Raw genomic sequence first — 25,200 nt, forward strand, 5'->3', positions numbered from 1 at the left:
TGACTTATGGATCATCTAGGATCCCTCTACTCCCCCCTCCTATTTTGCAGGGAGTTGCTAATGTGGTTTGTGTTTCCATATTGCAGAGGAGGGTGTCAGCAAACGTGCAGGTGAGGTTGACACAGAATGGAAGAGAGTGGTTGAATAAACAATGCCTCTGGGATTTGGGGAGGCTGGAATAAAGGCACCCGAGGTGGTTAGTGCTTAGTTAAGCCAACATTTCCCCAATGTCCCTTTACTTCAGGCATTTGTGAGACCCCTGGATACAAAGAATCAAAACACAATCCCTTCACCTAAAATTCTTTTTGGCACAAATTGCCTCTCTTTTGCTTAGGTTATAAACTCGGTGCAAAACCCAGGGCCTGACACGTGTAAGCACTCAGTAATAGCTTTTGTTGAATAAAAGAATGAATGAAAGCAAAGAGTCCCGGCTCTCAAGAAGTCAGTTTAGAGAACATGTTCCTTTTTCTGGACATATATTTGGAATGTAGTCCGGTGGAGACAAGGAGTATATCAAGAATGGTTTTAATACAAGGTAACAATATGAAAAGAGCATCCAAGTACTAGTGTTTCCAGGACCACATCTGAGTGATTTTCACTGTTGCTTCCCAACAGATGTATGTTCTTTTTGCTTTCTTACTTTTAAATTTCAAAAAGTAATAATATATATATATAAACTAAATGAAAACAAAAAAAATGCTCCCATGATCCCATTGTCTCCAAAAATTAAGTCAAGAATAGAAACCTGTTTTGAAAAAACTGTAATCAGTAAAAACAACCACTGAATGTCCTACAGAGAGAGAAACAAAGAAATATGGGGGAGGAATTTAGAAACTAAGTAAGAGAAATTAAATTCTCTGGCGGCTTTGGACTCCAGACCAGAAGTGGATTTTTTGTTTTTATTTTTTTAATGGGACCTCATTTTGCAGGCTGTTTTTAACGGAGTCTTATTTTGCAGGCTGTTACTCAATAGAGAAGGTGGGTTTTGTTCCCACATCTCACTTCTTGGTGGATATGTTAACTAGAAAACTCAAATCCCCTGGGTCTTGCTTCCAGTTGCTCTTGCCTCCTTCTTGAACCCCTTGCTCACGTGGTCCTCTCGTGTGAGTATTTCTGGGAGGATCCATGAATATCTTTCACGTGATACAATCCCTCTGGGAGCCCGCCTGCTGGCCTCTGCTGCTCTGAAGCAGACTTGCTCTGTTCTTAACCTTTGTGGTTCTGAGCAGGGGCAGCAGGCTCTTTCAATGGCTCCTTCCTCTTAGTGTTACAGTCAAGTCAGATAGGGATGACTTCAAGAAGGGTTCCTCGGGCCCTTAAGTGTGACAGAGTGTAGTGGGATGGATCAGTTAGTTTTCACACACAGACCTTTGTCTCCTTAGCTCATGTATGCACTGCCAGGGTGGTTGGGTCAGTACGTGTCTATATGTCTGCTGCCATTTTGTCCTCAGAACCCACTGCTTGCTATAAACGACTCTGTGATCAACATCGTCATACAGATTTCCTGGGCACTTATCCAGTTATGCAATATTCTTAGAAATAGAATTGCAGGGTTGGACATTATAAAGTTTTTCAGATGTTGACAAATGCTGCCAAATTACCCTTCAGAATAGATCCATACCCTCCACCCCATTAGTGGTATATAAAAGTTTCCCTTTACCCTTGTAACAGGATATTATTCTTTTTAATCTTCACAAATCTATTATGTGAAATAAATTTTTGGTACTTAAATGCGTTTATTTTGTTGTTAATGAAACCAAACATTTTTTATGTTTATTGACCATCAGTATTTTTATAAGCATTGCCCTTTTTAAATTTGCATCATTTTTTTCTTATTAATCTCAGAGAGCCTTTAGAGATTAATAACTTCAGCCATTTTTCACGGAAGTTGCATTCCCCCTAGTTTGCTGTTTGTATTTTAACTCAGTTCACAAAACGTTTTGTTGTTAATTCACATGTGTTTTAAATTCATAGGAAGTCAAATTTAGCAATCATTTTATTTATGCTTTTTACTTTCAGCGTAAAGTTTAGAAATTTCTTCATTTTCTTCTAGCATACTTCTATTTTCCATTTTGCCTTTAAGTATTTTAATCATATAGATTTTATTTTATGTCTATGGATTGATTTTTCTCTTGGTTATGCGTTTTTTTCTTCCTTCTATGTCTTAGTAATTTTTGCTTGTATATAAATGTGGTGGATGCTACAGAATTGATTGTCCAGATTTATTTTTTCTTTCTTAGTAGTGAGTTTTGTTCAGCAGGCAGTTAATGTACTTGTGAATCAGCATGATTCTTTCCTGGTTTGTTTTCCAGCTTTGTTAGGGCAGGTCTAGAGTAGTCTTTACTCCAGGTAGACCAGCCATACCTTGAGCATAGTCTTTCTGGGAGTCTCTACCAAATGCCCAGGGTTTCCAGCAAGGTCTCTTCACCCTGACTGGTTGGCACTCAATTGTCCCCCAGGCCTATGCGGGCTTTGGTTGTTGTTCAGCGCACAGAATCCCGGTGGCTGTTCCTTCCCTAACAGTTCTTTTTGCCCCAGCCTCGTGGAGTCTCATCTTGCATATACACACTTTGGCATCTGGCCAAAGCTTCAGAGGGACTCCTGTGCAGATTTTTGGACCTCCTTCTCTGCACAGCTCCCTTTTTCTGGTACCCTGCCCCACAAATTCCAGCCACCTCAGTAGCTGTGAGCTTCAATCTCTGTTTCCTCAGCTCAGCAAGACCACAATATTTGTGTGGGCTCCCCTTTCTTCTGCTGTAGTCCGAAAATTTCTCCAGGAGGAAATCTGGGATGGTCACTTCATTTGTTTCCCTTTCTCAGCGAGCTCAGTCATGTGTATCCTATTGTCCAACATCTGAAAACAGTAATTTCATGTATTTTCTCTAGTTTTATAGTTGTATATTGGGGGAGGGCTAGTCCGGTGGCATTCACTCTCCTGATGGCCAAAAGCATGTATTTGGTATGCATTATGGGGGATCTGCTTGGCTACTCAATATCCATTTCCAGCTCCATTTTCCCTTGTCTACCTCCCAACTGAAAAAGTCAGATACTGGCTTAACCTGCAACCTCTTCAACAAGGAATAGCCTAGCCAATGAGAAAGAAGAGGAGTTCTTTTGGGAGCTTTCTGGAAAGACAATTTAACTCCCAGATAAAAAGAGAGAGACACTAAAGGAGAGCTCTCTCTCACTAGCTGGGCCTACCTTTACCTCTTGCATTTGGTATGTGAGCACTTGGTGTCTTGAGTTATGGCAGCCGTCGTGGATCATGAGGCAACAAGCCCAAGGACAAAAAGCCAACCTGCTGAGGATGGTGAAGAGGAGAGAAAAGAGTCTGGGCACTTAAAAACATCCTTAAGGTACTGAACCAATCCTGAGACTGCCTCCTTTTGGCTTCATGTATGTAAAACTCAACATCGTTATGATTTAAGCCTCTGTTAGTTTTTGTTGTTATTTTATACTTGCAGCCAGAACATTCTTAATTGATGTAGGATTTAAATAATTTTTTTCCAAATGATTGGACAGTTATAAGATATTCTATTTAAAAATATCTATTGAGGGCCAGCCCGGTGATGTAGTCGTTAAGTTTGTGTGCTCTACTTTGGCCGCCCAGGGTTCGTGGGTTTGGATCTCTGGCACGGACATATGCACCGCTCATCAAGCCATGCTGTGGCCGGCATCCCACATATAAAATTGAGGAAGATGGGCACAAATGTTAGCTCAGGGCAAATCTTCCTCAGCAAAAAGAGGAGGTTTGGTAACAGATGTTAGGTCAGGGCTAGTTTGCCTCACACACACACACACAAAATCTATCGAAACGTCTCTTTTCTCATATACTAAATTATTATATATATTTTGGTCTCTTTTTGGACTTCCTATTCTATTCCTTGGTGTACGATGTATCTGTGTAGTATGGTGAACATCTAACTTTCTAATATCTGGTAGGGCAAGAGTTACTACTGCCCTCAACTTATGAATTATGATATTTCTTTTCAACTTTTTAATACTCTTCTTAGGTCCAATTTTCTTGTAATTTTTAAAGTGATTTAGCAGAACAACTCCAACTGCTTTTTGTGTCTTTAAAGATCATGAGACTGGTAAAGACTTGGGCAAAAATGTAGACATTATCTCAAGTTTTTCTGGAAAGAAGATGAAGACTGTTGGTAGTTCGGAAGTTTCTTTAAAACACGACAGTGTTGCATATAGACAATAATATCAAGTGCAATGTGATTTTAAGAAAAATAAAGCAATGGAAAAATTTACTTCAAAGTCATATACAGCTGCTTTCTTTATGAGTTGAGAAAAATGCAATTTGAAAGTTGAGATCAACAGCTCCAAAAGCATTAACAAATAGGGAAATAGAGTTGTACAGTAATAAGAAAACATAATGCCCCTGCTCCCATTCTGCATAAAAGATAAGCAATTAGTTTGCTTCCTGAGACTTTCAATGTGACAGGAGCCTGAGAACAGCAGGCCCTTCTGATTGCTAACTGAAGCTGTTGGTGGGAAGGATGCTTTGCTTGACAGTTGATTAGGGGTTAAATGAACTGAAAATATTGGTAATTTTTGCTGCTTTTCCATTTATTGTAACAGCAATTATTTGCATTTTTTTTCTTCTGCCAGCTCTAAAGTCTATATTTAAACAATTATCCACGTAAGAAAAACTGATTTTGAATGGCAAAAGGCAAACTAGGGTTTGAAACCACTAGGTCTTTGAAGGATAAGATTCACATCTGAAAATTGTCTCAGGTGGTTGCTAAGTCTTGGAAAATGTCTTTAAAGATCTGCTAGAACTAAAGGATACAGTTCTGAAAAAAAATAATATTGAATCCATGGTTATCTAGCTTATTCTAAATTATTTGGCCTAACATTACTAATTATTTCTGAGTCAATTAGTTGATATATTTATTGATCAGTATTTATTAAGTGCTTACTATGTGTCAGGCACTGTTTTAGATGCTGGAGATACAGGAATGAACAAAGCAGATGAAAAGCTTAGTCCTCATTTCTTTGAGGAGAAACAGCCAATAAAGAGATAAACAAGAAAATATTTAGTATGTCAGATGGTCATATTTTATGGAGAAAAATAAAGCAGAGTAGGGAGATAGAGGGTGATGGAATGGGGATACTGAAAGGTGACATTTAATTAAGGCCTAAAGAAAATGAAGGAACAAGATGTGGAGCTCTCTGGAGAATGACTGTTGAAGTAGAGGGAACAGCATTTGCAGCAGGTGCAAAGGTCCTGAGGTGAAAGCATGTTTGGCATGTCTGAGGAACAGCAAGGAGGGAAGTACAAATGAGTGGTGTAAGCCAAGAAGAGAGTGGTGAATGATGAGGTCAAAGTGGTAGGTAGAGGCCAGACCATGGAGGACCTTGTAGAACGTGGTAAGGAATTCAGCTTTTCTTTTCGGCAAGACAGAAAACCACTGGAGAATTTTAAGATGAGAAATGATATGATCTACATGTTTTAACATGATAACTTTGGCTGCTCTATTGAAAATAAACTGAAGGGAAGAAGGATGAAAGTATAGAGGCCAGTTTTGGGGCTGTTGAGTCAATCAAGGTGGAAGACAATGGTGGCCTGGACCAGGTGGAGGGTTTTGAGAATAATTAGATACTGGATGTATTTCAACTGTAGGACTGACAGAACTTGCTGATATATTGGATGTAGGTCAGGAAATAAAAAGAGTAGTCAAGGTTACCTTTGAGGTTTTGGCCTTACTGAGATGGGGAAAACTATATGAGCAGCAGGTGGGATGGAGAGTGGGGATGGTGCTGGAGAAGAGCAAGGGTTAGTTTGAGACACACTGCGTTTGAGATGCCTATTAGACATCCAAATGGAAGCATTGAGTAGGCAGGTGGATATATGAGACTAGAGTTCAAGGGTGAGGTCTGGGCTGGAGATAAACATTTTTGAGTCATCAGCACATAAATAAGCATTAAATTCATTAGGATGAGATCACCCAGGATGAGTGCGGAAAGAGAAGAGGTCTGAGCCCTGAGACACTCAAAGTTCTCAGCATCGTTGTTGACTTGATCTACAACTCTTGACAAGTCCCTTGATCTCTGTGTTTCTAAGTTTCTAATACAGTGTTATCCAATAAAAATATAACGTGAGCTGCAAATGAGAGCCACATATGTAATTTAAAATTTTTTAGTAGCCATATTAAGAGTTTTTAAAAAGTGAAATTAATTTTAATAATATTTATATAATGCAATGTGATAGGCAGAATAATGGCCCCAAAGATGTCCAAGATCTCTGAAATGTAAATATCTTTCTTACATGGCAAAGGGACTTTGCAGATGTGATTAAGGTTAAGAATCTTGAGATGAGGAGAGTATCCTGAATTATTCAGATGTGCACAGTCTAATCACATGAGTCCTTAAAAGTGGAGAACTTTTCCCTGGCTGTGGTCAGAGGGATTTGAGGAAGGAGGAAGGGTAGAGAGGAGATCCTCCTGGCTTTGAAGATGGAACAAGGGAGCCACTAGCCAAGAAATGTGGGCAACCTCTAGTAGCTGGAAAGCAAGGATATAGACTCTCACCTTGAGCTTCCAGAAGGAATGCAGCCCTGCCACAGCCTTCATTTTAGCCCACTGAGACCCATGTCACACTTTTGGGACTACAGAGAAGTAAGGTAATAAATTTGTGTTGTTTTAGGCCACTAAGTTTGTAGTAATTTGTATGGCAGCTATAGGAAAGGACTATCCTCAATATACCCCCAAAATGATCATTTCCAGGTGAAATCAATATAAAAATAATGAAATAGTTTACATTCTTCTTCTTATACTTACTCTTTGAAACCTGGTGTGTATTTTACAGGTACAGTACACCTCAGCTTGGACTAGTCTCAGTTCAAATGCTCCATGGCCCCATGTGGCTAGTGGCTATCATTTTGGACATTGCTCTTCTAACCAGTGCAGAGAGGACAGGGCAAAGCACTTTAGTTTGAGGAAGACATGTGTAATGGTTAGTTTTATGTGTCAACTTGGCTGGGCCACAACGCTCAGATATTTGGTCAAACATTATTCTGGATGTTTCTGTGGAGATACTTTTTGGATGAGATTAATATTAAGTCAGTGGACTTTGAGTAAAGCAGATCACCCTCCATAATGTGGCCCAATCAGTTGAAGGCCGTCACAGAACAAAAACTGACCTCCCTGAGCAAGAAGGAATTCCGCCAGCAGACGGCCTTTGGACTTGAACTGCAACTGTTCCCCAAGTCTCCACAATCATGTGAGCCAATTCCTTAAAATAAGTTTCTCTCTCTCTATATATACACATCCTGTTCGTTCTGTTTCTCTGGAGAACTCTGACTAATACAGCGTGCATCTGAGACAAAGGAAAGACACACACCATGTCTAAACCTCCTCCCCTCCCTGGGTGCAGAGTCCAGAGTGTTATAGAATAGTGATCACTCTGGGGAGAGAAAGGTGTGGACTGGGAGTGGGGAATGCGGCAGGAGGAGGCGCTGTACTGTCCAAGGAGGGGAGAGAAGAGGAGAGTGAGGGGAGGGAGGACAGACTTTGGAAAGGGAGAGCATATTCTGTTTCAAGTCAGGCAGGGCCCGAGAGGTCTGATCTGCAGGCCTGGGAAGGCTGGTTTCACTTGGGTTGAAGGATTTTGAGTTCTGTCAAGGGCTAAAGGGATGGGTCCTCTATTTGTCTTCCAGGGCTGCCATAATAAAATACTCAGACTCGGGGGCTTAAACAACAGACATTTATTTTCTCACAGTTCTGGGGGCTGGACGTTCAAGATCAAGGTGGAGGCAGGGTTGGTTCCTCTGAGGCCTCTCCCCTTTGTTTGCAGATGGCTGCTCTCCTGCTGCCTCTTCATGTGGTCTTTCCTTTGTGTGTGCACCCCTAGTGTTTCTCTGTGTGTCCTAATCTCCTTTTCTTATAAGAACACAGTCGGATTGGATCAGGGCCCACACTAACTGACTCACTTGAAATTAATCACCTCTGTAGAGGCCCTGTCTCCAAATGCAGCCACATTCTGAAGTACTGGGAGTTAGCGCATCAAAATATGAATTTTGGGGGGACACAATTCAGTCTATAATGTGACCCTGCTTCAGTCTGCCTCACAGAATCCCAACCAAATAATCTGCGCTTAGTTCAGACTGAGTATTGAGTAAACACGCAGAGATGGTGTACATCTTCCTAAAGAGCTCTCGGTGAGGTAGGAGAGTCTTTTCAGGGTACAAGTGTGAACTGGGTGAGTCTGCAGTCACAGTGGGTTCTGGGGGTGGGGAGGCAAATAGACCTGATGGCTTCTTCCTGGCCATCGGACACAGGCAGTGGTCCTCCCGGCTGAAGGCAAAGCCAAAGTTAATGAGTCACTCAGCCCATAAATTACTGTCCCCAGCCTGTCTCATCTGAGTCACCTAGGTCTGAGTCCTGGCTGTGAGAAGCCCATCAGTACATATTTTAGCAAAATGTGAGAAAATGAGGCAACTGTGCCCCTGACAGGAAATTAGTCAGGGACCTACCTTCTAATTCCTTCTTATAATTTATAAATCATCTGACTATCTCACATATGTTGGAAGAAGCATTGCTTTAATATTCTGAGATGTGTTCATTTTCCCTAATTAAAAAAAAAAAATTCTTCAATATGTTCAAGGAAAGTGGTGACTCTTTCAGGCATTGTTACTCTAAAGAGTGTTGTTGTTTGCCTAGGGTCAGAGGCATCTGGGCACAGAAGGAACCAAGTGTAGGCTGGAAGGACACAGCAATAATGAACTAAGCCTGAAAGCTTAGGTTGTGCTTCACAGAGAGAGTGACATGCAGTGACATACATCTGGAGATAAATGTCACGTCTCTCTCCTTCCCCAAATTGCCCGAGTGTCTCCACACCCTTCTTTCCCTTCCCACCACACTCACCAGCCTGGACGATTTTGTCAGGGAATTTCAGGTGGAGGGGATAGCCCTAGTGAAGGCATGGAGATGTGAGAGCATGTGGATTGGTTCAGAGAATTGTGTAGCTAGAATAGGGGGCAGCGCTTAAGGAGAGAGAGCGAGGCGGTTAACATCTGGGGCCGGCCTTGAATGGGAGCTAAGGAATTTAAGCATTAATCTGTAAGGAAGAGGAAACATGGGAGGTTTTTAAGAGGCAGAGTGACATGATCTGAATCTAGTAACAAATAACAGCTGCCTGTATTTGTATGGCCTGTGAACTACAAATGGTTTTTATGTTTTTGAAGGATTTCAAAGAACAGAAGGAAGGATGGACAAAGAGAAGATGCGACGGAGAACATATTGCCCACAAAGACCCAAATATTTACAACCTGTCTCTTTACAGATAAAGTTTGCTGATCCCAGGCTAGATTTAGAAAGACAATAACTACCATTTATTGAATGCTTATTGTATACCAGGTTTAATATCCATTATCTCTAATTTGAAAAATTAAAGGAGTTGTCCAGGGTTGCTTGGTGAAGTGGATGAACCAGGATTTGAACCCGGGCTGCCAGCTTTCAAGCGGTGCTCCTTCCACTCTACAGTGAGGGGCAGAGCAGCGGAGGGTGGATATTGGGAGGCAGGTGTTATGAGTCTCCTGTGACCCGGAAGGTGAGATATGATGCAAGCCTGAATGAGGGACGTGAAGGTGGAATCAGAGATCAGGGAGGGAGTGAGAAACTCCTCAGTGCTCAGTCTACGGGACTTGGTGTGACGATAAGAGACAGAGTCACATCTGAACACTCCTCTTCCTTGAGATTCTCTCCTGTGCCCTCTCTTCTCAGGCTCTCGGCCAGTGCTTTTCTCATGTCATTGATTTTTTAACCAAGCTGCCTGGAGTAGTGAAGAGGACAGTGGCTCTGGAATGAAGAGACTCATATTCCAGCTCTGGACCTGTCATCACTGCGGCACGATGCCCACAGTTGGGGAGACTGTGGGAAAACTGGAACATAGGCAGGGAATTTTGGTGGAACCTTCTAAGAAACCGAATTAGAAAATTCTGGAAACTTACTTTAAGAAAATAAATAGATAAAATCTATTTAATAATAGATTAATAGAAAAATAAATACATAAAATCTCCACTAAAGTATCCATTGCAATGTTATTTATGTAAGAGATAAATTAGTAACAACTTAAATATCTAAGGGAAATGGTTGAATAAATTTTTGTTTGTCTACCTGGAAAAAAGTCAGGTGGCCATTAACAAGAAAAATTATAAAGACTGTGGCAATCAGAAAAAAGTCTTGTTTCTCACATTATGTGAAAAAAATTGATACTAAATTGTACACCCACTATGATTAAAACTATGTAAAGGTGACTGTACATGGACCAAGACTGTCAGCCCGTGTATAAAAACAAAAAGGGTATATAGAGTAATTTTTACTTTCTATTACCCTTTCTTCCTAAGTTTCTATAACAATAAAAAGATTTTTTTATGAATTCAGAAATCTAAAAGTGTGTTAATGTCTCAATACTTTCAAAAAAAGGCTACTTAAAATATATAGCAGATGATTGGTTTTCCTGGCAATAAACAGGGACGTGAACGAATGTTTTCAGATAATTGACAGGTGGTGCACACTTGTAAAATTTCCTTTCTGATACTGGTCAAATGGAGGAATGACCAGGCTACTGCTGTGGGCTTGAATGTGTGGCTTCCCTGTCCCTCCTCTTAGGGCGGAGACGTACTGGGGGCCAAAGAGTAGACGCCTGTTGTTTTTGTCTGCCCATATCTACTTTTCTTCCTGGGTAATAGCACTTTGATTTTCCTTTTTTTTTTTTTTGTGAGGAAGATCATTCCATTCATGCCAATCCTCCTCCTTTTGCTGAGGAAGACCAGCCCTGGGCTAACATCTATTGCCAATCCTCCTCCTTTTTTTTTTCCCCACAGCACCAGTAGATAGTTGTATGTCATAGTTGCACTTCCTTCTAGTTGCTGTATGTGGGATGCGGCCTCAGCATGGCTGGAGAAGCGGTGCGTCGGTGTGCACCCCGGATCCGAACCCGGGCCGCCAGTAGCGGAGCGCGCGCACTTAACCGCTGAGCCACGGGCCGGCCCCTGATTTTCCTTTGAGGAACTATCCTTACCCCATCCCTGGGGCTCTGGGGCTGGGGACATGACCTAAGCTTGGCCAAAGTGAACACTGCGTCATCTGGCCACAGTCATTATTCTAAGGAGGGCGTGGGCCCAAGCATGTAAGTCAGGTCTGGGGATTTTAGCGACATAATTGTGAAAGTAACACTCTCTGCAAGCGAGCTGAGCTGGAAGAATATAAGTTCAGAAGTGCTAGGGGCCATCTGTGCTGTCACGTGGAGACACGAGCTTGTCAATGAAGTCAGTACTGGGGATGGTAGAGTTGGGGGAGGGGAGAGAGATAGAGAATAATGACACTGTTTGAGGCTCTTGGTCCAGCTGTTCCTGAATGTAATCATACCTTGAACTTCCTGCTTAGATGAGCCAATAGTTCCTCTCTCTATCTCTGTCTGTCTTTCTCTCTCTTCCTCCCCCACTTTCTTTCCCTTTCTCTCTCTTTTTTCCTTAATCTAGCTTGAATTGGGTTCCTTCTACAGGTAACTCAAGCAATCCTGCCTATAAGGGATGTCAACACTTTGCTGCACTCCCAGTCCAGAGGTAAAGTGGACAGCTAAAGAGGAAGTGAGTCCTGACTTGTTCAGTACAAAATCCTTTCTAACCGGTGTGCATCCTGCCAGGGCAAGTACATTTTGCACAGGGAAAATGGCTTTGCTGGCAGGGTGGTTACTGTCAAAGAAGAAGGATGAGTATGGGAACTCTGGGGATGTGTGTTGGTGGGGGAGGGTGAAAAAATCAATCTGGCTGAAATGCAGATTTTGCAATGCAGCTAATTTACAGCCAGCTTCAGAACTTTGGTGGCACAAATCATCAGCAGGTCTGCGTGGTGTTTTTATTACTACTCCCTCTTGATGGTTCCTCCTGCATAATTATTACTCTGTATGCTTTGGAAAATTCCTTTGTTCATGTAGTATCAGGCTATTTCTCATTTTTATTTTCCTGCTTTTTCACCCTCTTATTCCAGAATCACCGTCTGACTGTTTTACAGTAACGATTTGCATGCAGCTTAAATCAGTTGCTAAACATCAAAGAGTCCTGTGCGTACGTAATAAAGACGTGTCGCAGGGAGGGGGTAACTGCAATCATGGTTGGAATTTTCAAATCTGTAATAGTAAACTCTGCATAAATAGAAGAAGAATTTCTATGCCTCTGTTTTATCAGATGTGGGATGACTTGTGTGGCTCAGGTAGGAACACCTGAATTCTCTGGGGAAGAAACGAGAGCATTTAGAAAGTCTATACAGCTGCTACAAGTTTTCCTAATGTTATAGACTGAATGTTTGTGTCCCCTCAAAATTCTTTTGTTAAAATCCTAACACTCAATGTGATCAAGAAGTGGGGACTTGGGGAGGAGAATAGGAGATGGGGGTGGAGCCCTCATGAATGGGATTAGTGCCCTGAAAAAACAGGGCACAGAGAGCTCTCTAGCCCCTTCCGTCACGTGAGGACACAGCAAGAAGACGGCCCCTCACTAGACACTGAATCTGCTGGCGCCCTGATCTTGGGCTTCCCAGCCTCCAGGACTGGGAGAAATAAATGTGTGTTATTTAAACACACAGTGTTGGTGTTTTGTTGTAGCAGCCTGAACGGACTAAGACACCGAATGTATTGGTCGTTTGGCTGCTTGTTCTCTACCCTCATTCCCACCCTTCTGTGCCCTGCTATGTTCTTGGGGGTGGGCTCTAAGACCCGGAAGACCGTTTCCTAGACTTCCTCACCAGCTGGCTCTCATTAGTTTCTGCCAATGGGAAACACTGGTTGAACTGGAAGTTAGGAGGAGAGGAGAAGGGATCCTCTTCCTGCTTCCAGCTTCTGTTGGCCTTCTGCTAGCCATAGTGAGCTGCTACTGGATCATGACCTTCTGGCAGTTCCAGAACCTCCAACCTGCAGCCTCTTTGTTGGTCCCAGCACTAGCATCTGATACCCTTTGGTAGTCCCAGAAAAAAGGATCCCATGGTACCTCCCATAGGTCCACAGTTTCTAGCCCCCCACCCCCGACAATTCTGGCTACATTAACACTATCTTCTCCATTTTGTTTTCCCAGCCTTAGGGGTGGTGTTATGGGCTAACTTGTGCCGCCCCCATTCATATGTTGAAGCCCTAACCTCCAGTACCACAGAATGTGTCTCTATTTGGAGATAGGGTCCTTAAAGAGATAATTAAGTCACAATGGGGTCATTAGGGTGGACCCTAATCCAATATGACTCATGTCCTTATAAGAAGAGGAGGTTAGGACACAGAGGGAAGACCATGTGAAGACACAGGGACAAGATGGCCATCTACAAGCCAAGGAGAGAGGCCTCGGAAGAAACCAACCCTGCCAGCACCTTGGACTTTTGACCTCCAGAACTGTGAGAAAAATATTTGTTGTTTAAGCCACCTAGTCTACGGCATTTTCTTAGGGCAGCCCTGGCACACAATTACAGGCGGTATCTATTAATCTCTGGGTTAACTCACTGTCTCAACTCTGCTTTCTCAGCCCTTCCTGTGTGGCCAGTTTCCTATATTAAATTCCCTCTTTGAAAAACCTGGAGTGGTTTTGTTTTTCTGACTAAAACACCTAATAAATATCCTAAGTGTATGTGTCTTAGACCTGAAAACCGTTTGGGAAAACAGACATTGACAAAGGGATGGGGTGAGTTTTTGTGTTTTTTTGGTAATTCAGTAAGGAATATTCTTTAAATAGTTTTGTACCTAATATCAAGAGCTATTTAAGAAAAACGAAATGTTCTCCATTGAAAACCAAACAATTGAATTTATAATGATGATTTTTTTTTTCACCTAACCCTAGTGGGCCTTAAATTTCCTTTTCTCAACTTGCGTTTAGAACTCTGCCAATTGTTTCCTCAGAGTGTACAGTAATTAAGTGGTCTTTCTCCTGGCTGTCTAAGCAGTTTTGGCTTAGGCCCTATCCTTATTTGTCAGTGCCTAATAAAAGCTGGTTGAGGGGAGTATGATGTAGCCAGCCATCAAAGATCTTGTCATGAGTAAACTTGAAGCCTTGTTAAATGAGAAAAATTTTGCCACAGTCTTCCCCACTCACTGACTTGGATAATTCCTAGCAGTTCCTTTAGGACATCCCTCTGGTGTTATCTTCTCTAGAAAACTTTTCTTGATATCTCCTCCCCCAAAGAATGTGTTATAGGCTGGGATCCGCAGGATACAGATTCTGAGGGGAAGGGGTTTTATGGGGGGTGCTCTTGGGTACACCACCTGGAAGGCAGAGGGGAAACCATTCTGGGAGAGGGAGAAGGTGAACTGTGGTGCAGTTGCAAAATATTCCCAACCAACCCTCGGGGCTGTGAAACCGAGACAGCACTTCAGAGAAATCCTGCATGGACTCTGGAATGGCCCCAAAGTGGGCTGCCCCCGGGAGGATGACCTCAAGTAAGTAGAGGGCAGAGGGACACAGCTGTGAGCTGTCAGCAGGCGAGGCTTCCAACAGCTGCAGGCTGAGTGCCTGGATGCTCCAGGGGCATCGTGGTGTCCACTAGGGTTGATCTAGTGAGAGTTCTCAGGGACTCAAGTTGCACGTCATAGTGTGTTGTGATTTGCATTTTCACGTCTGTCTGAGACTGTGGGCTCCTCGGGGCCAAGTGTACCTTGTTATATCATTTGTTTTATCTCCAGCATCCAGTAAAAACATGGCACACAGAGAGCACCTGATAAATGTTGAATTTAGTGAAGGAAAGATGTTTACTTGTCTCACCTAGTAATTGCAGTAGGCAGGGGATTTAATGTGTCATGCTGTCCTCTCAAAAAGGGGTTTAAAAAATCTTATTTTCAGTCCCATTCTGGAGAGGCTGTGTGACTTAGGCTGTAGAGTGAAAACTCCAGAGGACACATTTTGGGCAAAGTAGAAAGCTTGAAAGTATGCCAGATGAGTTGCTCATAAACAGAAACAGAGAAACACATGTCGAGAGCGACACTGCCCAGGAATACTGGGCAGTAATGGCCATGCTCCGTGGGCATTGTTTGCCCTCCAGCCATTCTGTATTCCTGGATATGACTCAGAGGTTGGCATTCAGGGCCCGCTTTTGTGTAGTTGCCCCTGCATCCAGCAGGCCACCAGAGTCAGGTAAGAAAAAGAGTCGAAAGGCGGCAACATCAACAGGAAATAAAACATTTTTATTGAATATCCTTGTAATATGTTAAGTCATTTTTAACAACAATCAGAAAACTACTATGGAATTCACTACACAAAGTGAAACAAAATTTAAACCACCTCATCAAAAATGAAGGTAAAATACAGCTAAAGTAGTTGGCTCGCGGGCCACGAGCCATATGGCAGAAGAAAACACCCCAACATTTCTACAAGATACAGAGAAAACCCACACAGAGAAACACTCAAGCAGGCAGTAAATATACACAAAGGCAACTAGGATCTTTCTAGAGCATCAGATTCTAATACTTTACACAGCTTTGTCGGAAAGGTACATGTGGCTTATCCGAGGATGAATCTTGGTCTTAAAGCAGGTTTGGTCACTGACTTGTGAAAGATGGCGTAGTACCAACTAACTCTATAGTGACAATATCCCAAGGCTGGCAGTGTTGCAAGAGGATGCATTAGTAGTACTTTAATGCAAGAAATAATGTGTATTCGGCAGCTCGAACCTGCTTGTTTTAAAGTGTTTTTCAGTGTGAGCAACTTAAAGCTGAATACAGTGGAATTAAATGTCAGTTTCTGGGACTTAAGGAATTATTTACAGTCAATCAACTCCCTCTCTTTGGTAGGGTTTGCTCCTTTAAACTGGAAAGATTCTCATTTGAATCTTCTGTTCAAACTGATATTTAATCTCACATCACGACTTGTGTGTTTTCTACTGTCAATGTTTTTTAAAAAGTATGGACCATCCACAGAAGAGGGCAATGCTCTTCACCTTTTGTCCTTTGCCTCTGTCCCAGTTCTAAAGAGTCTGCTATGACTGGGCCGAAAGACCAAAGGGCTTGCCTCCTCTTTGATGAGGAAAGAATAATGACAGGAATTCTAGTTTCATCAGGAAACAGCCAACCTCATGTTCAAAGCATCCCATCAGCCCTTTTTTGAATTCTCTGTGAGTTTTTAAAAAACATGGCACAATATCCTGAAGTCTGAACATGAGGCTAAGGCTTAGTTTTCCTCCATTTTGTTTTAGTATTTGTGAAGACAAACTTTCACTTCAGAGCATCACTACTATCTGCGGCCTGGGAGTTAAAAGGGGTCACAGAAGTGAGTGGGAGAAAAGACAGATGCAGTGTGAGATAGTAGGCTGCCCTTGCACAAAGTGGTTCCACAGTGGGGAAAAAATGGACTATTGCACAGTGCTTGACAAATGCTGTGTTCCACCCCATTCTATATATCTTCCTTGTCCTATGCATAGCTTTTCAGTTCTGAGTTGGTCCTTTGTAAGGAGAACTGTTTGTGCTACACACACCGAGGGCAGTGCAGTAGAAGGGAATGGCAGTATTGTTACAATATCACTACGGAACAGATTGAGTGCTATCCACTGAGGAAACTACGTGTCTAAGCACACACGGCAGTCACAGTGTTACACAGAGCAGTCCTGAAGACTCTTATGGAATGACTAGTAGCTTCATAATAGTGCCATTTACTACGTAATAACATTGAAAACATTTAAAAACTCCTCCTAAATCAAGCATCTAGTATACATAAGAGGTTGCTTCAGTTTTCTAGAACTTGTTCTTGGTTTTGTTTCACCTTTTTTTAAAGGACAAATTAAAACTTCTTTAAGTAAAAAGAGCATATAAAAAGATCACTAGCTGTCTGTTTTGGCTTAATTGAAGTGCATTCAGAACAATATGGCTAATTGTTTATTTTTTCATCTTCTGATGGGATTACAATACTGTCTGTTTACCACAAAGTAATTTTGTGTAATAAGCACAGATTGCTGTGTTAAAAATATTCTGCATTCCTTCTAATCTGGTTTTGTATAATAAAATATTTTGTTACAAAGTCTACTGTGCAAACCTTTTGGAATTATTATAGGTGTGAAATCTGTAACAGAAGTCACAGGATGCACATTTTGTATAAAGGTGATAACGGAGAGCTACTTTTTTCTTTTTAAATAGTCAGGCAATATTTCAGAAATGCTGACTTCTCCCTCAGCTTCTTCCCACCCACCCCCATCCCTAAACAAATGCACACACATACACACACACACACACATGCACACACACGCACACACACACAGAACACCGACATGTTGTTACTCTACATGCTGTAATATGAAATCATTGACTCCTGTTCAGTTGCTTCCTTGACTGTAAGAGTGAAGCCCTGATTTCAGCTTTGTAGATATGTACAGACAGATGCTATTCTGGTTTGTGGCTATGCTTCCTGGAGGTCAGCCTGGATGCTGCTCAGATCATGTTAATTTGCCTGTGAAGCAATTCTATAAAATTGGATTCACCCACCAAATATGTGGTGTAAGTGTATCTTGGTACTCAAATGATTCGATAGAAAGCTCAGATTTAAGTTGTCCTTTAAGATGTCAGTTTTGCTGTACTAGTGCCTTACAAGTTGATATTTTTGCTGGAATGCAGACAATGCTATATTTACCATATAATATATTATCAGCTCTCCTATATCTCAGTCAATTTACATAGTTTAAAATAGAACATCTTATTAAAAACATCTAGATATACACAGATTAGGAAACGCTTACAACATACAAATACACAAACTAGAAATAAATCTTTAGCATACTGGTATATACAACAGTGTGATACAATAAATAATTTCAGTCATGCTCTATCTACACATCATATTGCTTAAAAGAAGAGTAGATTTGGAGGGCAGTGGTATGATGAAGGGCTTAGGGGCTCTCTACGTTTAAATTTGTGCAAATTAAAACAGGATTTGAAGTACCACTGAATTGTGTTAGAATGCATGGCTGGAACAATGAAAGGACCCATATTACTGAGGTATTTACAGATACTGGCTAAAGAGCACTAAGTGGGCAAATGCAGAAAGGCTTCTTTCCTTTACTTCTTGACTGCCAGCATGGCATCAACTTCCTCCTCCACCTGTAGGGTGTGCCACTGGGCAATGGGTCGCCTGGGATTGGCCAGCATGTCTGACCAGTGTCGCAGCTCCGCCCCGGTGCTGTTGTAGCCCACAAAGACTTTGCCGATGGCATCGTTCTTGCCAATCTTGTCATAGTCCAAAACAGTTACCACCACTTGCACTTTCTGAAAGAGGACACAGAATAAACATTAATCACCCAGCTCTAGAGATAAAGCCCTATTACAAAGCTTCCTCTGGATCTAAGCAATTGGAAGTAAGAAGAACCAATCTCCAAACACCAGGACAAGGCTGAAAATGACTTGAACATGAAAACCTGAGACCAATCCCTTTTTTGTCATGACTACATCATCACTGTCACCATCATCATCATCTTCAGCACCTCCAAAATACTCAACACGTTAATTTTTATGTACTTGGCACCATTCTAAGTCTTTTACATGAACTCCTCAGTTATTCCTCGCGTTAGATCCTACTGATATTGCTGTTATTATCCAGATAAGACGCTGAAGCTCAGAGAAGTTAATAGCTTGCCTGAGGTCACATGAGGAATGAGTGGTTGGTTTCCAGCGTCCATGCTATGAACCACCATGCCATGCTGCCCATGTCGAATTGTGTTCACATTTATTTATTTTTTATTTATTTATTTATTTTTTAATTTTTTGTTTATTGCAGTAACATTGGTTTATAACATTGTAAAAATTTCAGGTGTACATCATTGTACTTCTATTTCTGCATAGAAAGTACATCATGTTCACCACCAAAATACTAATTACAACCCATCTATTTGTTTCAATTGTCTCATCAGCAAAATTTCTGGTATTCGTACTTAGACCTTTTTTTTTTAGTTACAGTTCCCAAACCAACCATGCACTACAATCCTATTTCGGAGGGAAGAGCCAGCATTTTACATAAAACTAATACAGAATTTCAGCTAATCACATTATTATGGGTATAAAATGTGACAATAGAGTGCAAGTCTTTAAAAGGTAGTAACTAACTAAAGATAATTTTTCTCATTCATACACTCTCTCAATAAACATTTATTAAGTAATTACTGTGTATCTGGCACTGACATCAAATGGAAATAACCTTTTAGGCCACACAAGATTTACTTCAGTGATTCGGTTAGGTTTTGAGGGTTTATTTAATAACTTACTTTTTTGAACTGACTGAATTGACAAAAGCAAACCCATACCATTATGATATGAAAGAAACACTTTTTAAAAGCACATTTTAGCTCCGCTTCCTAAGTAATGAATTTGCTTAGTCAAAATATACACTGGCTCCAATCTAGAAACTGAGGGCAAAGATAAAGGAAGAGTTCAGAATAAAGTAGAATGCGTAACATTTGGTGGCTAGAGTTAAGAGGAGCAGAAAATGTAATGATGGAAGCCAGGGCCAGATGAAGATCCTGCTGAGTTATTGCCCTTTCACGGCCCTTGTGCTCTGAGGACTGCGTTATTGTACCAATGTGCTGAAGGACAGCACACACGTACAGCTTCAGATCAGAGAAAAGGATCACTTCTAACAGTGGAATTTAGAATGTAAAATGCAACACATTGGCAATAAAGGAAACAAATTTCCATCTTCCCTTGTGCAGTCTTGGACTGATTCCATTACCAAGAGAATTACCTATCCGCTGGATGGTATTTGGAACCGAGAACAGAATCACCTTGGTTCTGAGAACTTTTCCCAAGCAAATTCATCAGGATGCAACAGTCCTGCAGGGAATGGGGGCAGGGGCATTGGGGGCATTATGCACAAAGGTCACAAGGGTTTTCAGAGGTTGGAGTGAACGATTGGAGTGAGTTTTGATTATTCCACTAGGGAATGCATTGATTAGTAGCATTCAAAACAAAATATCCTTATGAAGGCCTTGGATTAATTTTTCCAGCTGCATATGTAGTTTATACATTTTTGGGGGGAGGAGGGGGGAAAGAGCAACGTTTTCATGTGCTTTTGGAAATCAGCATATTTCGCTTCTTTCATAATATATTTTATAGGGATAGAGACACATAGAAACACAGACAGATAATCTTATAACCTCAGGATAAAGGAAACCTAAACCGCTCTTACAGCATGTAAAATGCTCAATTATTTTCTCTAGGGAAACGCAAAAACTAGGAAAGCAGTCTTCTGGGGAAAAAAAGAAAACAGAAAACAACAAATTGACTCAAGATGCAGAGAAGGAGGGATGCAGTCACAGGTGTGCTCATTATTTCCACGCCTAACATACCCTCCATCTGGCTCAGCTTCTCTCTGTCCTGACAAAATGTTATCTTCTCGAAAATGCTGCCCCAGAAACGCAGCATATGTCTTGTTTTTCATGTGCTTCATTTTCAATATATTTGCATTTGCTACAATTTATAGTTGAAAAGGACATTTATTTTTTTAAAAAAGGTATAGAATTGTAGCTCAAAGGAGAAGGTTTACAAAAGGATTTTTCATCTCAATGCCCTGCCTTATATTGTTCTGCGGAATTAAAAAACAAAACTGCAGGAGGTGTTAGTTTCCATAGGAATAAGGTCTTAGAACTAAAAGAGTTCACTGAACAAATACTGCAAAATAAATTGTGGGAGAAAATTGGATGACTTAGGGGTTTGCCAGTGAGTCCAAAGCAGGGCGCTCACTGGTTCAGGCTAGCGAACAAGTGATTGGTGACAGGGAATCAGTGTCCTCTGCAATGTCATCTACTTATATAACAGCCGTTGAAGGTAAGTACGTACAATTTGATGAGAAAATGTATATGAGAAAGGTTATATAAAAACCATAAACTGATGTGAGGATGGTGGGATTATTGGTGATTTTTAAAAAACTGCCCTATACAATACAGTCGCTACTAGCCGCATGTAGCTATTTAAATTAAATCAATTAAAACTAAATAAAATTCCTTGATTACACTAGTGACTGAGGTGCCCGTTACCCTCCCGTGGCTGGTGGCTACCACACTGGACAGCACAGATGACAAAACTTGTCCATAATTACAGAGAGTTGATTGGATAGAGCTGATTTATATTTTGCTTTAATCTTATTGTTAGATCCATTTTCTAATAAAATGTTAATTTGAAAAAGAGATGACGTTAGTATTGTGGATAAAAACAATGATGGGAACCATTTACTGAGTGTACCCATGTGCTCAGCACTGTTGCAAATTCTTTTATGTGCATAATCTCACTTTGTCATGTGATTCTTTTCTTATTGCTCTTTTATATGTGAGGCAATTCTAAGCCTCAGTTTCCCTAAATATAAAATTGGGATCATAAGGGTACCTCTTTCATAAAGTTATTGTAAGGATTAAATGAGATTATGCATGTAAAAGTGCTTAATTTGGGCCTAGGAACAAAATAAATATACAATAAATATAGCTATTATATTAGCTTTCTTCATGGAATAAGGGTGTGATTCATTCATAAGATACTGTATCCTAAGAACAGATTAAAAGTAAACATATGCAACTGAAGAATATTTGCTAACTTCTGATATTCTGGACCTTTAGAAGGTTCCATGTTGTAGTTTTGATGCCTACCCTTCATTTCTCCTTCAAGTTATAGGCAAACTTTTATATTACTGAAAAGATAGACCCACATCAATTATTTAATAAAATGTAAAAGTAGTTTTGCTTTAAGCAATTTTTTTTTTTAATTTTATTTATTTATTTTTTCCCCCAAAGCCCCAGTAGATAGTTGCATGTCATAGTTGCACATCCCTCCAGTTGCTGTATGTGGGACGCGGCCTCAGCATGGCCGGAGAAGCGGCGCGTCGGCGCGCGCCTGGGACCAGAACCCGGGCTGCCAGCAGCGGAGCGTGTGCACTCAACCGCCAAGCCACGGGGCCGGCCCGCTTTAAGCAATTTGAATCTCTGGTACCTATTAGAGATTAGCAAGAAATAGCCCATAATTATTGGATGTGAACTTTGGATTTCCGTAGTCTAACTATAGATATCAGGTGAGAAAACCTAAAGATGTTTAAAAATTACTCAACAATAAGATCATATGCTATCATTGTGGCTACATGTAGCATCATATTTTGAACATGTTAGCCACAAGGTCTTTTAATAGAATACTTTCCATCATAACAATTTTTATCTAGCAAATTGAGGTTCTATCTTTACAAAAATACACATCCATTCCAACTCAGAAACAGGAAGCTGAATTTAAACAATTACAAATACAACTGAGCCTAATTTTTCTATTGTGAATCATCTTTTAATAATGAAAGATTAAAGATGCTGCATATTTAGCATCAACCAAAATATTTCTCTTATCTCTATTTTTTTTGCTATAGAGATGTGATAAGGAGAATTACATATTACAGCCTGGGAGTAAATAGTGAAAGCTCTTTTTCTCTCGGCCTTTTCACCTCTGTGGATGTACCTTTTGAGTTAGCAGAGTTATTCTGTTGATTTTCTTTTTCCCACTTTATTTCTGCTCAACAGAATGCCAGCTGTTTTTGGCTGATGACTCAGCACATCCTGTGCTGTATATTTTATCATTTCCCTCCTCACGTAGCTTGAGCATCGAATGTGCACGGGAATAAGAATGGCAGTTCTAATGAAGGCATGTGCACTGATAATTTACAAGGTCTGTGGCTGTACTTTATGTGGTCTGAAGAAATGAAATTGAATGGGAAGACAAAATTCTGTTTGACCCTACCTGGATTTGCTCAAAGGGTACTTCAAAGCTGAATGACTCATTGTAGTAGGGGTTAAGTGTGTTCTTCTTAATTGTTGTCTTTTTCTTCTTCAGCCTCTTGCCATTCTGCATCAGATGAATCTTCACATAAGGATCTGAAAAACAGGAACTAAAACTTTAGGAGATTGGAGACACATATTTTAGATTATAATTTAGCTTATAAAAAGACCAAGTATTCCCAATAGGAAAATAATTGTATAGCATATATTTAGTATTTTTAAAAATTTCAAGCATTTTTTATTGAAAGATTTTAAGTAACCTATGGGCCATGTTTTTTGCCATGATATCTCAATATTTATAGTTGGATTTAGGAGATGAGAGCAGTGGTGTGATGGTAAACCAGCTCTTTGGGAAAAAAGTCATGATGTAGTATTTGCCAATGTCTATGGTATAAATACTCTCAGCATGGCCGACTTCAAGCTACCAACAGTTTAACAACTGGCTTACTAAATTCCTTATGAGCTGGCAAAGAACTGGATGCAGCATGCCACTGCATGGGAACAAAACTCTTCACAGAGAGAGGACAAAGGTGCCGTTTTATTTATTCATTCATCTATTTACTCAATCAATATTAGTTAGGCCTTAGGGATACAGCAGTGAACAAAACAGGCCTTCTCTGCCTTCATGAGGGAACTTCAGACTAGTGGGGGAATAGACAACAGGCTTGTAAAGAAAGGAAATACATAGGAAAGTACAAGTTGACAAGACAGCTCTGGAAGAAAAGAGCAGAATAGAGATACTATAGAGAATACTAGGGATAGGATGGTGAGTCTAAGGAAGGAATGGAATTCTTATACTTGGATTGCTCAGGTAAGGCTTCTCTTGGAGGTAACATTTAAATTGAGATGTGAAGGTCGAAGAGTGAGAAGAGGTCACCCGTGTGTGTGTGTGTGTGTGTGTGTGTGTGTGTGTGTGTGTGTGTGAGAGAGAGAGAGAGAGAGAGAGGGAGAGATATCCAGGACCTGTGCCAGGACATCCCTGGGTAGGGAAGAGCTTCAAGGGTTCAGGGAAAAGAGAAGAAGCCAGTACACACAGAGGTGATGAGAAAAGGAGCAGAAAGATTTCCTTAGCAGTTTCCCCGAAGCCTCATTCGGTAAAGGTGAAGTAACAGGGAAGTCAAGGGAGGGGTGAGACGATGCCCAGTTACAGTTCTCGGTACTAAAGGATGACTGACACACCTTCAGGTCGCTAAAACCAACATCCAGGTTTGATAGTAAAACTCTCTACTGTCTTAAATATTTTTCCATTTCACATGTAATGCATGTTCATTATAGAAAATACATCAGAAAGCAATGCGAAACAAAAAGAAGAAAAAATGTTTAATCATCCATGATTTTTCTCTCCTAAAATAACCACTGCTAAGCCTTCCAAAATTTCTTTCCTCTCTTTCAGAGCATGTAGAGCTGGGAGAAACTTTACAGATAATCTAGTCTAACGCCCACAAATTTTTAGAAGATAAAACTGCTGACCAGAAAAGGTTGTTTTTATTTCCCTCTTTCTTTCTCCCAGAAGAATCTAACTCCTGAAGGACACTTTTTCTGTCGTCTTCACTAATTGAATTTACTAAACAGTTCCTGACACTATTCAATTTTTGTTGAATGAATAAGTGGAATTTATTCAGGGCCTCATAATCCGGGTCTCCCTAATTTCAGCCCTGTCCTCTCACTGCCCCAGGGCCCATCTTAGTTGGGGATGTGTGGTTTGGAGTCTGCTTTTGTGTTTGTTTTTAATGCTGCCTCCAGTCAAGGGGCCGGTAATGAAGACTTTCATCAAAATGAAGAATATCTTTAAAAACCAGACCTAGAAATGATAAACCAGCTCTGTAACTAAATAGTAGGTCAGTTAAAAAAAAATCCACTGTAAATAATTGCAAATGAAGGGGAAAAAAAATGGCCTTTTTTACTGACAATGCATCTTGCTGTTTACAGCCAATACTGATTTTTGGTTAGAGATCTTGTTTGCTTATGAAGTTCCCTGGCTCCTCCATCCCAACCCCTAGCAATTTTACAAAGATGCTCAGGTCTCCACTTGCTCCTTGGCACTGCCTAAATACCCAAACACTAAACACCCGGAAATCTATGTTTATGCTCCTACGTTCCTGCTTTGAAACTTCCTCAACCTAGCTGAGACATAGGTTTTCTCAAGAGAAGCACAATGGCTGCTTATTTATTCATTTAACACAGTAAATCACAAGAAAATTCTTTGTGCATCTGCCATTTGAGTAAGCAAATTAAAAACCGGACAAGATAATTTCAGATTTTGGTACGAGCTCTGATGTGATGTGATTAATGCCTTGGGGAGAACAAGGTAATTTGGAAAGGATGATCAGCAAAGTCTTCAGTGAGGAGGCCAGGTCTGAGCTAAGAACCGAATGACAGGAAGGAGCCAGTCATTTGGAGATGTAGTAGAAGACTGTACCAGCCGGAAGGAACAATACACACGAAG

At 40.8% G+C, this 25,200-nt stretch overlaps 1 protein-coding gene across 2 annotated transcripts in view; it reads right to left on the bottom strand.

The window, feature by feature from the left end:
* Nucleotides 1-17,163: 17,163 nt before the first annotated feature.
* Nucleotides 17,164-25,200, bottom strand: part of SYT1 (synaptotagmin 1) — a 523,518-nt gene continuing 515,481 nt past the window's right edge. For both annotated transcript variants that reach the window (XM_087449148.1, XM_087449145.1), the window contains 2 exons: nucleotides 22,717-22,850; nucleotides 17,164-18,228 (listed from right to left, as the gene is read on the bottom strand). In XM_087449148.1, coding sequence (XP_087305274.1) covers nucleotides 18,022-18,228; nucleotides 22,717-22,850 — 341 coding nt within the window. In that variant the 3' untranslated portion in view covers nucleotides 17,164-18,021. The remainder of the gene's footprint in view (nucleotides 18,229-22,716; nucleotides 22,851-25,200) is intronic.

The sequence above is a fragment of the Ceratotherium simum genome, chromosome 25 (assembly GCF_057802395.1).
Source record: "Ceratotherium simum simum isolate JZ-2026a chromosome 25, ASM5780239v1, whole genome shotgun sequence".
Lineage (NCBI taxonomy): Eukaryota > Metazoa > Chordata > Mammalia > Perissodactyla > Rhinocerotidae > Ceratotherium > Ceratotherium simum.